We start from the raw sequence: 13,739 nt of genomic DNA, 5'->3' as shown, positions 1-13,739 counted from the left end.
ATGCTCACGTTGAAGCCCACAGATTATAAAGTGATGAGTAGTTATTTGAGAAAGGTGGTTTTCGCTTACACCTTGAATAAAAGTACTCTGCAAAAATCTTACAATATAGATATCTTCTATATCGTTATTTCTTTCTCTTGTGGTCATGGCTAATTGTATGGATCCTGGGAAAAATGAGAGTAATAGAGTGGGGCTTTTGTTTGTCTTGGATTTTTGAAAATGTAGGAGGAAATGGTTTCATGAAATTATATCCTCGAAGTCTTAACTATCTTCTCTTTAAAATGTTTGATTGGATGGTGGTTCATGTTTACTCATTTTCTGTATGGAAACTGAACATAATGGAAAGAATGCACTGCGAAAGTATTTATTACTTGATTTGATAAAGTGATATAATTTTGGGAATATTGATCAATAATAAGTTGACCTAACAGTCATGGGCTCGTTATTTCTTGTAAGTGATTCATAACACAAATTGGACCTCTTAGTTGTCTGGGAACTTTAATCTATAGCAGAATCATACCTGCTAGTCACATCTGTGTCATGAAAACGTCTTTGAAATAATTTCATAAATTAATACTATAAACTTTTGCATCACATAATGATACACTTGGTGAAAGGTTAGTTCATATTATGTTTTGTAGAAATGGTGTATGTACAGTGGAAGATAGTTGTAGTGTGGTGTTGGCTGCTACACTTACGGTAAATGAAGACAGTTTTTTATAATGGTTTCCCAAGGGAGACTGACAGCAAGGTTTTACTTCCTTCTTGTTGTTCCCCCTGCGTCTGATGAGAAGAGCAGTTCATGCTTACTACGGGCAATATGGTTTGCACTACCATAGTGCTTCTGTCCCTGTGTTGCCCCCCCGCAATTAATTTCCTCAAATATTTGTGATAGACCATAATCTCCTCCACTGAAGAGAGATGTCTAGCGAAGCGGAATTAGAAAAAAAAATGGTTATTTTCACTCTATAAGAGTTAGGTAGTCGGTACTTAATTCAAATATAATCCTTTCCTCTCATTGCTGCAGGACAGAGAGCATTTCCTATGAGATCTGAAAGGATCTGATGCGTATTAAAAGTACATGTATGTGTCTGTACCTATACGTTTTATATATATTATATATTCTTTCAAATAAAGAACAGTCTTGATTAGAGATAATTTTTTTAACAAATGCTGTCATACAGCTCATCTTGATCAAAGTGAAATGTTCACCCAATAGAACTACTAGCAATTGCAACTCCAAAACAGCCTTGCCAGCAGCAAACATTATTGCGTGTTTCACAGTTCCCCTCCAAAAGACTTACAAAATTTTAATTCAGACACTACCAATGTAAATCACCAGCCTATATATGTTCTGAAGAACAGGCACTGTATAGAAATGTACTGGATTTTGTGACAGATCTTCTCACGCTAATGAATAACCGTCAGTCTTCCTTAAGACTGTGTTGTTGTTAGTTAGTTTGCTTGCTTTGAAGCTGAACGAATCAGAGAGCTACCAAACTGAATGTAGATTCAGAGCAGCTTTGGCACATCTAGGCTTTTGCTCTCCAAAATGAACCAAAGGGGGGTTTCAGGGGTTATTCTCTTTGGAATCCCTCATTTGTCAGTACCCCTTTTTTTAAAAACAAACAAACAAACAAAAAAAAAAACCCTTCTGTGGATCTCTGGGTTAAATTAATAGTTGCAAGTCAGAAAACTGAATTGTAGAATATCCAGAGTCAGAAGGAATCCACAAGGCTCATTGCGTTCGACTCCTGGCTCTGCACAGGACCACCCAAAAATCAGTTCGTATGTCTGAGTGGTGGTGCTTTGGACTGTAACTCCTTAAAGCTCAGAATATCTAACAAACTGATTTCTGCTGTTATAAAGCTGCCTTTTTTTTTTTTTTTTTTTTTTTTTTCCTGAGAGCTCTCTGAATTTGGAGATTTAGCCAGAAGAAAGCAAGGGATAGTTATTGGCTAGCCTCGGGGAAATTTACTAGGGCTGGATTTGTTGTTTGCATTTATCTTTGAGAAGTAACACTTCACAACTGGAAGTATAGGCAAATAGGCCTCTGTGCAAATATTTCTGAAAGGAAAAGATACCAGTCAGAAATGGAGCTCCTAAATGTTGTTTTACCAAGATAAATGTTAGCAGATACATTATGAAGCCATAAATGGTGTCCCATAATCATTGAACTGGAAAGTGAATGAGATCCATTCAAGTCTGAAAGGGCAAGAATGGCACTGGTATGCCAGCTGGCTGTCATTTTGTGAGTGTTACTGGTTAGTGTGCCTTCTCTCCATAAAATGTTCTGGGATGTTCTACTTGGATTTACTTTGAAAAGACTATGATAGATTAATACAAAACTGTTGCTCTGACATAGCCATTTTATGTTCACAATCAACAGTAAAATCGTGTTTTCTTCTCACTGTCATGCCTCATCTGGTGTTATTACATAATAACTTGTTTTACATCTTCTTGGAGAACGTAGGTTTTCATGTTTAAACTGTGTGTAAGAGTCCACTAAATGCTGTAGTGATGTAGCTCAGCTTATTGGAGTACAGCAAAAACATTGTGCTGATGTCCAAATAGAAAACCAAGTGGTGACACTAAGGAAGTTAGACTGTAGGCCTTTTGTATTTTCAAGATAATTGTACGAGATCCTTATTTTATTGATTCCCATTTTGCAATATTTTTTCAAGAAATTAATTGATTAACTTGAAGAGTGAAAATTTAAAAACAGATCTCAGGTGACTTGGGTAACACAGTGGTTTTAGTTTGATGTTTTCAGGTCATGATGGTGTGCTGTATTCCCTAGGTACAACAGAAGTTCTAAAAATCACCTCTTCAGTAAATGCTCTGTGAGTCAGCAAGATAAAGTGCGTTTTGTTGTTTTGTTTTGTTTGTTAAGCTATCTTAATGTATGTCCAGACTTGGCATTAAATGATACTAAAAATCACTTTGCGTACTGTGAATGATTAAATGTATCATAAGTAGTGAAGAGAACTGTTCACTTTTTGGTTGTGTTATCTGCTGTTTAACAGCAGATATTTGCTGTTTAACAGCAGAAAGAAAATGCTTTTTTTTTTTTCTTTTAATTTTTCCATAGTGTGTATTTGGTTCAGAACTTTTGTCCTTGTTGGAGCCATACCATATGGACTTATATATGCCTCAGAGTGTCTGTTGAATGGTTGATTACATCCTTACTCTACTGGATACAAAAATTGCAGTTTCCCCCACATTTGGGAATATTATATATATGCATATGCTTCTTATTAAAAAAAAATATATATATATGTTTCTAAAAAGGTAGAATCCAGCCAAATGGAAGTCTGATGTGAAATCTGTACATTATTTTAAATGCTGTTGTTTCCTAACTCTCCATTTGTTTGCTCTCCAGTGGAGAAAAACCTATTGTCAAAAAGAGCAAGTATTTTTTGGAAAATAGTTGTTTGGTTTTCTGTAAATCTGAGATTGATAAATAGCAAGTGAAATGAATTTTAGAAGTCTTCAAGCTGCTGGCATCTTTTCCAAGTGCCCAGTTACTGAGTATTTGCAGAAAAAACTGTTCAGATGCATCTGGGTTTCTCTATGTCCAGGCTTTTACATAACCCTGCAGCTGGTGTCTTGGAAGACTGAAGTTGGAAATCTTTTCTATACAGGCAGAAAGTCTCTAGAGACTTGCCTGGATTAGAAGCTGGAAAACTCAGAGGTTTAAATAGCTTAATCTCTTTCTCAGTATATCTCGCTGCGTTGGATCTGGGATACTTGTAGAAAGATATGGTTAATTCATCAATTCATAAATCCTTTTTTCCCTGCTAAACAGTGAAACAATCACAGATGTCATCAAAATAGTGGAGCAGCAAGGAACAGATGCATGGTGGACCCTTCCTATTGAACAACTATTATCAAAAGAGGCTGTAGCAAAGGTAATTTTTTTACTTAAATACAGAAAGTGCTTGAGAGATGGTTCAGTGATGAGAATATAAAACCTTTGTATATTCTCGTGATCCTTTTCAGTCCTCTGCCTTTGAGAATGTATCCTGTGAAAGGAATATTCAGAAAATGATACCTAAATGTGACAAGAATCCGATTTGTGCCATTAATTCTGGGCTGAGATCTCCAACCTCCTCCTTTTAGGTCAGGAGGAAAATAACATCCTACTTAACTAAATTATGAGTGCAAATATATATTGAGTCTTTGTAATTAAAATAAATCCAAATTTGTATTTAGTTCTTCCTATCTTTATATTGTTCCTTTTACATTTGTGTTCGTAAGCTAACAAACTGCAGTGTTACTCTGCCATCTCTTTACTTTTTTTGTAATTTTTTCTTGTTCTGTTTGGGTTTTTCATCAGTAATTATCTGCGAACAATTGTGAAAAATTATCTGAATTATTTTTTCTCACAAAGTTGGTAGCAGAACCTATACAAAACTGGTCCAGAAACGAAATATATTTTATTTCTAGCTTTGAAAAACACTGATGATATGGAGTATTCTATTTGCATTTTTTAATAATTGTTTTTCCAATAGGCTGGTGGTGGTCACGATGTTTTGGATTATGTCAAGGGCCAGGATGTCCTAGACATCTGGTTCGATAGTGGAACTTCCTGGGCTCATGTTTTGGAAGGTACAGTATTAGAATGTTGATCTTTCTTTTATAATACTTAGAGAACAAAATATAATTATTTTACATGATGCTGTTGGTATCAGCAAAACTGAGTCAGATTATGCCAGCAACAAACTGGTTGTGACTTCTTGTAAAGCTGCTTTTGCTCGTAAAGATTATGGTTTAATGTTAGCAAGCTCATATACAGTATAGTTGAAGTTGAGATTTTTATAATATGCTATTCTGACTGATCTTGCCATGTGGCATACAATGAAACTCCTCATGAGAACATATTTGTTCTATAGAAATTTCATGGCACAAATAGCCAAGTTATTTCACTGCTAGTTGGTAACTTTTACATTATTTTTTCAGTAATAAATTTCAGTTTGTGCTAGAGGATTCTGTTTGAAGCAGAACAAAATTGAGATCAAAAGCTGAATCTAAGAAGGTTTAATCATTTTAACATGGATATACAAGTGTACTTCTTCATTTCCGATTACTTTCAGTAACTAAATCAATATCTTGTTGCTTAAAATATTTTATTTGCTGTATGTTATTTATAGTTTCAACAGCCAGTAGTTGCTACTCAACAGGTCTGCTACAAGTGAAAAACATTATTACAGAAAAATTGGTAGCAATTTTGCATTCAGCTCAGGTAATATATACTATATAACACGTATCGATCTATCTGTCTATCTAAAACACTCTGCCTGGAGGATAGTCCAAAGTCAGCAGTCCTTTCTAAAGGAGGAGTCTGGTCCCATGCATAAAATCTGTTGGACTTTAAACCCTCAGTACACAATTGTGTGATAACAATCTTGTTGAATTATAAAACACGTTAGTACCAGGGGTTTTATTTCTTAGCAACATGATCAGGCAACAGTACCATCAGCAAACATTTATTTTCTGGAAGACCTTTACATACATTAAGGTTCATGATCTTTTTTAAAAAAAAAAAAAAAAAGTTTCTGGTTTGATTTTTGAAAGAAGTGAGGAAGTAGTGGTATTTTATGTGCACAGTTGCATCCTTGCATTCCTTGATGGCTTAACACCTCAGGATGCAAAAAGTATCTGTAATCCTATATAAAGGAAGGACATTGTGTTTAATAAGCAGTAGCAGAATCAAGACCCTTGATTAATTTGTATAATGCTCCCATATGGATTCTATAATGTCTAATAAATGTCTTTCACAATACCAGATGTCTTCCTTCACGATACCATTAAAAGTGCCTCTTCTCTATCTACTCATGTATTTTCACGAAACTGGCTGGGACTTGATGTGTGTGAGGCTTCTTATTTTGCTGTCTGACATGACTGCAGTAGCCCAGCTATGGGAAGGACTAACAAGCAGTATGATTTCGTAAGCCTCTTCATCTTCAGAAATGCCACAAAAAGTTGTGTTACCTTTTGTTCTGTGTAGCTGAGGCTCCCAGACACTGCCAGAAATGGAAGTACAGAGCCAGAGATTCATATAAAATAATAGATTTAATTTAACCTTTATGAAGAATGCAATTTGTGAGAGAATTTGTTGAATTAATAGTTTTTTATTCTCAATATACTCCAGATTTTAAAACTTTTTTCAGAACTTCTTCCTATGTAAGTAAAAATAATTGGCAAGGCTTGCAAACTGACCAACTGGTGGGATTCCTTTCCGAAATACTTCTTGGGGGGAGGAGATGAAATTGATGGAGAAATCCAAAATTCTGTAGTGATTGTCACAAGAGGAAGAAGAACTTCCTCTGGTTTAAACTCGTGAAAGCACGCTGGCATTTGGGAGCTGGCATGCTACCTGTGAAGTGCTACCTATTAATTTTGTACTAAGAGATCAGCGATAACAGCAGTTACTGCTTGCCTGGTGAGGACAGTGTCATGCATGGCAGTGGTTCTTTTAAAGGGTTGCAGCACATGAGTTGATTTCAGGACAACCTGAAGATATAATAGATGACTAAAACTGTGTGACTAATGTTTATAATTGTTGTGCTCTACTGTGAACTCAAGTTATTGAAAATTAGAAATCCACACTTTTTCTACCAGTAACCAATAAACAACGTTATGGATTTTCCTGCCAGTTCCAGTCTCACAAGAACAAGTAGTTTGCTGTCAGCTCCGTGACTTGGGGAACTTGGGTCTGAGCTTGCACAGGACTGGAACTACCTGTCTGAGCAAAACGCTAATGAAATGAGATGTAGCAGTTTTAAAATTCCCCCTTTAGCTGTTGGTCACACAGATTGCTTTCAAAAAATAGGGCAGGCTGGGAAGGGAGAGGGGAAGAGAAAGAGGAGAGGCTCTGCAATATAAAGTTTTTGAATGGATTAAAGGAATTGCTCAGCGACAGCAGCCTCAACGGCCTAAATCATAGGCTGCATGGGTACGGTAGTATTTCTAAGACTTGCCATGCTGCATTTCCTACCACAGATAGTGCATAGTTCCAATGGAAATGACCTCAAGTTGCTCTTTTTGCACTAAATTATAGTTATCTTTCTTCTTGCAGCGTAGTGTTATCGAGGGCACCACTTCCAGCTAACTGACAAATTGACCAAAGTTGAGATTACTGTGCCATTCTGCACTGGCACCGTGACAGTGAGGTGTGACCTGCACTGTGAGATCAAAGATCTAGTTACTGTAGTCATGAGCCTAAAAATGGACAACTATAACTAGAGCGTGTGTAAATTACGTAATAAACAGCTTGCACCACTGAGAACACAACTGTAAAATTCTTTAAGAAAAGATCTCTGCTGCTTAAAGTTTTCTGGGGATACTTTTTTCTTCATTAATGCTCTGTTTGCATAACACTATTTTCACTGAACAGTTTATTGTTGTGCGATCTACTCCGTTTTTTTTAGCTACACATGCTTCAAATATTGTTTGAAAGAAACCATTTCCACATTCTTTCATGCAATGTTAAAATTTTAGTGTGAATGGTTTGTTTATGAATAAATTCCTTTTCACGGTACTGCTGCTATGAGATAAGTGTTACTGGTGCTAATACACTGCGTACAAAACGGTTTGGTAAAGGCAAAATTTGGTTCTAAAGCATTTACTAATTTGAAATGCCCTGTTCTGTGGTATCAGAGACTTTTTGTTTGTTTGTCCAGCTTTTTGATAGTGCTTATTTCAGTAGCTGTCTTTGGAGTATCTCAGAGAATTCTTTCCTGTCTTTAAATTATCTTACAGATCTTATAATTTTCCTCATGGGCAGAGTACCAAGTGTATTACAAACTTGTGATTACCATTTTTTCAAGATATTTCATGTAAAAAAATGCCCACTGAACTGTACTGGTGTGTAATCTTCTGTCGGTAAAAGTTGTGCAGCTTTTTACCCCTAGTTTTGAGTTGCAGTGATGGTGGTTCTCAGCATAACTTTTTCCCTATCTTATTGACTAATATTTAACCAAATGAATGTGACTATTTTACAACTTACCTATCTATGTGTTTAAACTTTTGTGCTGACTGAGAGACTTGAATTTATCTTAGCTGATTCATTCCTAGCATTAAAATACAATACGTTTAATCTAAAAGTCAAAGTCTGTAAGATCAAAGATACAGAATCTTGAAATCCAAACCAGAAGGATCATAAATTGTAATTCTCTGTAATGACCTATGTACTACAATTCAATGTAAGATAAACAACGGAAGTCTCTTCTGGCGTGTTGAACATATTCCTCCATTTAGAAAGAAATGTGCGCTGCTCTAAGTAATTTATATATAACCATTGTAACTTTAACAAAACTGAGGAAGAGGAGCTACCAGTATGCTTGAAAGGCAGTCTTTGTATATGCAAATGCTATGTTTGTGTTTTACAGAGATCAAATGTTCAGGCCCCCATTAAACATGCAAGTTACATTAGCCAGCTTGCCAGACATTCTCGTTCCTGTCAAAAAAAGACCAATACAATTTGCTGTTTGTAATCAGTTGTTTGTTTAAATTCTTCTCTTCTGTATGTCTTAACTTGTCATTGCTCTGAAAATGTCACTTCTCTAAGAACAGTGTGTAGGAAACTAGCTATTTCTTATTTACAGCAACTTTTTGATTAAAACAAATGTGTTGCTGCTGTTTTGTTACAGATCTTACACTATCATTTTCTTCCTAGCCGCAAGTACTCTTTTTTTTAAAATCTTGTTCTTACAGGTAATTTTGCAGTCTGTTAATACAAAGACCGATCCCTACTTCTTCTGCTTCTAAAACCCAAATTCTTTGTAGATTTTCTTGAAGAAATAAACAAACGCGTTAAAAACCATTACATCCACCCACGCATTTTTCCTGTGCTAGCTGTAACTGCATGGCCTTGACCTTTGTAATGTTGAACTTCCTTTTATTGCAGGATGGATCTAAATATCGAAACTTCCATTAAGTTAAACAAATAAATCAAGTGTGTCAGCAGCAGAAAGAAGCATTGTCTTAGGGGTCCTAGGCAGAGGACAAAAGGAACTATAAGATAAAAACTGATAAAAGATTAAAAAGAAATAAATTTTATCTGAATATCTGGAAAATTACACCAGCATCTTTTAGAACCCTGCATTCTTCCAATACAGCGTTACACACTTGTAGGCTTTGTGACCTGGATGTTCTGCTGTGCTCTGCATTATTCCGTTCTCACTCTGCTGGTGACCTGGCCAGGACCGGGATTGTTTAAGACTAGGAGGGACTAGTTGAGTCAACAAATCTTGCACCCTTTCATACAGTGACTGAATTCCACCAGGAAAGCCGTAAAAGCTTTGCTGCCCTCTTTCAGCCTTGTGGGAAAGCTGGTTTTGCTCTTCTGCTTTAATTGTGCAATGCTTTAAGTGTGCAACTAATACTTAACTAATACTTGCTCCTTTTCCTTTTTTTTTCCGATGACAACAGTATTCATTAGCTAGAGTTGTCCCTCTTTGTGTGCATTTATAGGGAGTAATATTTCCACTCTGCCTTCACATGGATAAGTTAAACAAGCCAGGCTCCTCCAGACTGCCCTCTCACACAACACAACAGGTTTTCTGTTTCCCATGTTGTCTGAACACTTTCCTGAAATTTTTTAACCTTCCTGGAACACCAGTGACCAGAAATGTAAATTCTGTCACAGGTGAGCTGCGGTCACAGAGAAAGCTTCCTGATCTCCTCTGAAAATACCTGACACAGGCTAGTCAGTCACGTTACATCTGTGACTTGTATCCTGAGTAATTCCCAACTGATGAAGTTTCAGGGTGTAGCATAGATTTTTATTAATTCTGAAGTATGTGATCTTTTCTTGGATCCTTCAGTTTGATTAGGAGTATTTGGAAAGTAATTTGAGTGAAGCATTCTGAGTGTGATAGCTTCTGCTTTCATAACTTTTTATTCTGTTCACAGGAAAGCAAGCTTACTTGTTAAATTCTGGAGTTCAGCCAGTGTTGGATTTTAACAAACTTTGTAATACTAATGAATCACTGGTATCATGTTCGAGTAACCATACACCATTTATAACAGTAAATCTAATTTAAATCTACTGGATTTAAAGAGCAGAATAAGTTTTAGTAATCACTTGCAAAGAATTTCTTTTAAGTATGTAATTGTTCAGAGTTACAGGCTGATGATATCTGAAACAAACAAACACTCTCACAAATCTCCTATTTTTAAAGGTACAGAACAAAGAGCAGATACATACCTTGAAGGAAAAGACCAACTGGGAGGTTGGTTTCAGTCCTCGCTATTAACTAGTGTGGCAACAAGGAAAAAAGCACCGTTTAAGTAAGTGTATGGATTGCAAACATGTCACTAGTTCATTTATTAAATATTTGGCTTGTGATAGTGTGGACAGTAGTGTAGAAAGAAGAAAAATCAAACCATTACCATGTATCTGACTTATTTTTTTTATTTTCATTATGAAGTTTCTTGTGGGTTAGATTGTAATGGATTTATTGTTTAAAAAATTTGTGTCTTAACAGATGTTTTCTTAGTCATTCAGGTTATATCCTATTACTTAATCAGGTACAGGTCTTACAGGTCTGTTCTTTAGCTGTCTCTCGCTTAATAATCAAAGGGATTATTATGTATGAAAATCACTTATGATCGTTGGCAGGTGTGATAGGACTAGAGGGAATGGCCTCAAGTTGCACCAGGGGAGGTTCAGGTTGGAATTGAGGAGACATTTCTTCTCAGAAAGAGCAGTCAGGCATTGGGATGGGTTGCCCAGGGAGCTGGTGGAGTTACCGACCCTGGGAGTGTTCAAGGAGAGGTTGGACGTGGTGCTTAGGGACGTGGTTTAGTGGGTGATACTGGTGATAGGGGGATGGTTGGACCAGATGATCTTGGAGGTCTTTTCCAACCGGAATGACTCTATGAATGTTAGGCTATAAGGCATTCAGAATTACCATGTGCATGTCTTATAACTGTGACATACTGCCTGTCCCCTTGAAGACAAAAAACATAGAGGAGGATAGTATGAGTCAATTTGCAGGGAGGCTGTGCAATTTTAAGAAATCCATCGGCTTAAATAGTAAATAATACTTTAGTTTTTAATACATCTGAAACACGTGCCCTGGATATCTGTTAACAATGTATTGGTCACATGGTAAAATGAAATGGGGAAAAGGAAGATATAAGTGCTACTTAGATGGTATGGTATATTCCTGGTTGGTTGAACTTTACAGATGAAACCTCAGGTTTACCAAAGTAGAAGATTTCTTTGTGTTTTCACTTACACATATCCTCATTGGAAATGTATTCTTAATATAGAATTTTTGGTGAGATTTTTTTCTTCTCTAAAATCTTTCCTTCAGGACTCTGGTAGTTCATGGATTTACTCTTGGTGAGAAGGGGGAAAAGATGTCCAAATCCATTGGCAATGTGGTTGACCCCGATGTGGTAGTCAACGGAGGTGAAGTAAGTCAAACTCTTGTGTTTCTTAGAATTACTTGTTAGAATTTTTCACCACCAGATTCTGCAGCTGTCTCGTGGCATGTATTTCTCTATACAGCTGTCTTGCAGCAGAACTCTGGAAAGCTTTCCCAAAGAGTTTGGCTACATTGCAGTTCTGTTTGGCTGGAGTAAAAACTTTGGGTTGTTTTATGTCAACTGTAAGTGCTTAAAAATTGTCCTATGCTAAGGAAAGAAATTATTTAGAAGATGTAGATAGTTCCTTTTTTATTTGAGAACTTTGTTGTTGAAGTGATGGGGAGGTGGGATTTAAAAAAATGTAAGCATTGCTTTCAAATCGATTGGCACTTGCAAGCTGGGCCTAGCAATGCAGCAGTCAGAACAGGGGCTGCATCCCATGAGCCTGCCTGCTCTCAGCCTGGGCTGGTTATGGATTCAGGGAACTTGATTTCATTCAGGGGTCAGGGAATTTATTAATGTGAATTTATTCCTTCCCCAGACCTGCTGTTGCTCCTTCTGAGGCTTCAAAGGCTTATTTATCTGATTCAATAAAACAGCAAATAGTTTCTATTCTTTCAAGGAGAGAAGCCATTTCCAGAGTTGAAAACAGTATGAAGCAAAAAATATATAATCTTCAGATATTAATGTTGATGTTTTAATGTCAAGTATTCAGAGGATTCAAGGCAATATATAAGATGAATTTTTCTTAACTTACCTGAGTTCCAGCATTGCTCATACACAGACTGCTGTGAGCACATGCAATAGTCCTGGCTTAAGAGTAAACCTTGCTAAAAGAGGAGTGAAGGCCTCCAAACACATTGGCCTTCTGGGCACTGTTGCAGATACATTCACAGCACTGACAACGGGGAATAGCAGTGTTCACCATGCTGCATGACCCTCCCACAAACACACCAGTTTTTCTAGTGTGCCTTTCTATCTCTGCTTAGGATCACACCAAGGATCCCCCCTATGGTGCTGATGTTCTCCGCTGGTGGGTAGCGGAATCCAATGTTTTTACCGAGGTGCTGATTGGGCCGGTGGTACTTAATGCTGCAAGAGATGATATTAACAAGGTAAGAACCTGTGGTGGTTTTACTCAGGTGGGCGGCCGAGCTCCACCACAACCGTTCTCTCACTCCCCCTCCTCAATGAGGAACGGGGAGCAAATATAATGAAAAGGGCTCAAGGGTTGAGATAAGGACAAGGAGATGTCACGATAATTACTGTGCAGGGCAAAACAGATCAGCGTAGGGAGATAGTAAGATTTATTGCCTATTACTAACAAGCTAGAGAAGTGAGAAAGGAAAGAAACCAAAAGCACCTTCCCCCCCCCATCCACCCTCTTCCACCTCCTCCTCCCGAGCAGCGCAGGGGATCAGGGAGTGGGGGTTATGGTCAGTCTATAGCGCTTCTTCTCCGCTGCTCCTTCTCGGTCAGTCTCGTCCCGTGTGCCGTGGGGTCCCTCCCATGGGATGCAGTCCTTGCCGAACCGATCTGGCGTGGGCTGCCCACAGGCAGCAGCTCTTCAAGAACTGCTCCAGATATGAGTCCGTACCACAGGGTCCATCCCTCAGGAGCGAACTGCTCCAACCTGGATCCCCCACGGGCAGCAGCTCCTGCCAGGTCACCTGCTCCTGCGTGGTCTCCTCTCCATGGGCTGCAGGTCTGGCTTGGAATCTGCTCTGGCAGGGGTCTTCCACAGGCCGCAGTCTCTGTCGGTGCAGGTCCACCTGCTCCACCGTGGTACTCCATGGGCTGCAGGAGGACAGCCTGCTTCACCATGGTCCTCACCACAGGCCGCAGGGGACTTCTGCTCCGGCGCCTGGAGCACCTCTCCCCCTCCTTCTTCACTGACCTTGGTGCCTGCAAGGCTGTTCCTCACTCCTCTCACTCTCCCAGCTGCTGTGTGGTGCAGCGTTTTTTCCCTGTCTTAAATATGCTCTCACAGAGGCGCAAAACAACATCACTTATTGGCTCGGCTCTGGTCAGCAGTAGGGCCTTTACCAAACATGGGGCAGCTTCTAGATCCTTCTCACAGAAGCCACCCCTATGGCCCCCTGCTACCAAAACCTTGCCATGTAAACCCACTACAGAACCAAACATGCTAATATTCTTCATTCTAAGAACAGGTCCTCTTCATATTTCGTGTCAGATGAGTAGAATTCATTGCAAAGGTTTACAATGTTTAGACTAAAAATGACTTTTCCAAACTCATTTAAGTAGTTGCTACTGCTCTTTACATCTGTGGATCAAACAGTAAAGTGTGCTAATGAAAAGACTGCTTTTTGCAGCATGCCTAGGTAACATCCAGTCTT

At 38.2% G+C, this 13,739-nt stretch overlaps 1 protein-coding gene across 1 annotated transcript in view; it reads left to right on the top strand.

The window, feature by feature from the left end:
• Positions 1-13,739, top strand: part of IARS2 (isoleucyl-tRNA synthetase 2, mitochondrial) — a 28,844-nt gene that overhangs the window by 10,612 nt on the left and 4,493 nt on the right. Inside the window, exons 13-17 of the mRNA XM_040552046.1 lie at positions 3,809-3,911; positions 4,515-4,611; positions 10,188-10,296; positions 11,328-11,430; positions 12,372-12,497. Coding sequence (XP_040407980.1) covers positions 3,809-3,911; positions 4,515-4,611; positions 10,188-10,296; positions 11,328-11,430; positions 12,372-12,497 — 538 coding nt within the window. The remainder of the gene's footprint in view (positions 1-3,808; positions 3,912-4,514; positions 4,612-10,187; positions 10,297-11,327; positions 11,431-12,371; positions 12,498-13,739) is intronic.

Source organism: Cygnus olor, chromosome 3, assembly GCF_009769625.2.
Source record: "Cygnus olor isolate bCygOlo1 chromosome 3, bCygOlo1.pri.v2, whole genome shotgun sequence".
In the NCBI taxonomy this organism is placed as follows: Eukaryota; Metazoa; Chordata; class Aves; order Anseriformes; family Anatidae; genus Cygnus; species Cygnus olor.
This window is presented reverse-complemented; position numbering and strand designations above follow the sequence as displayed.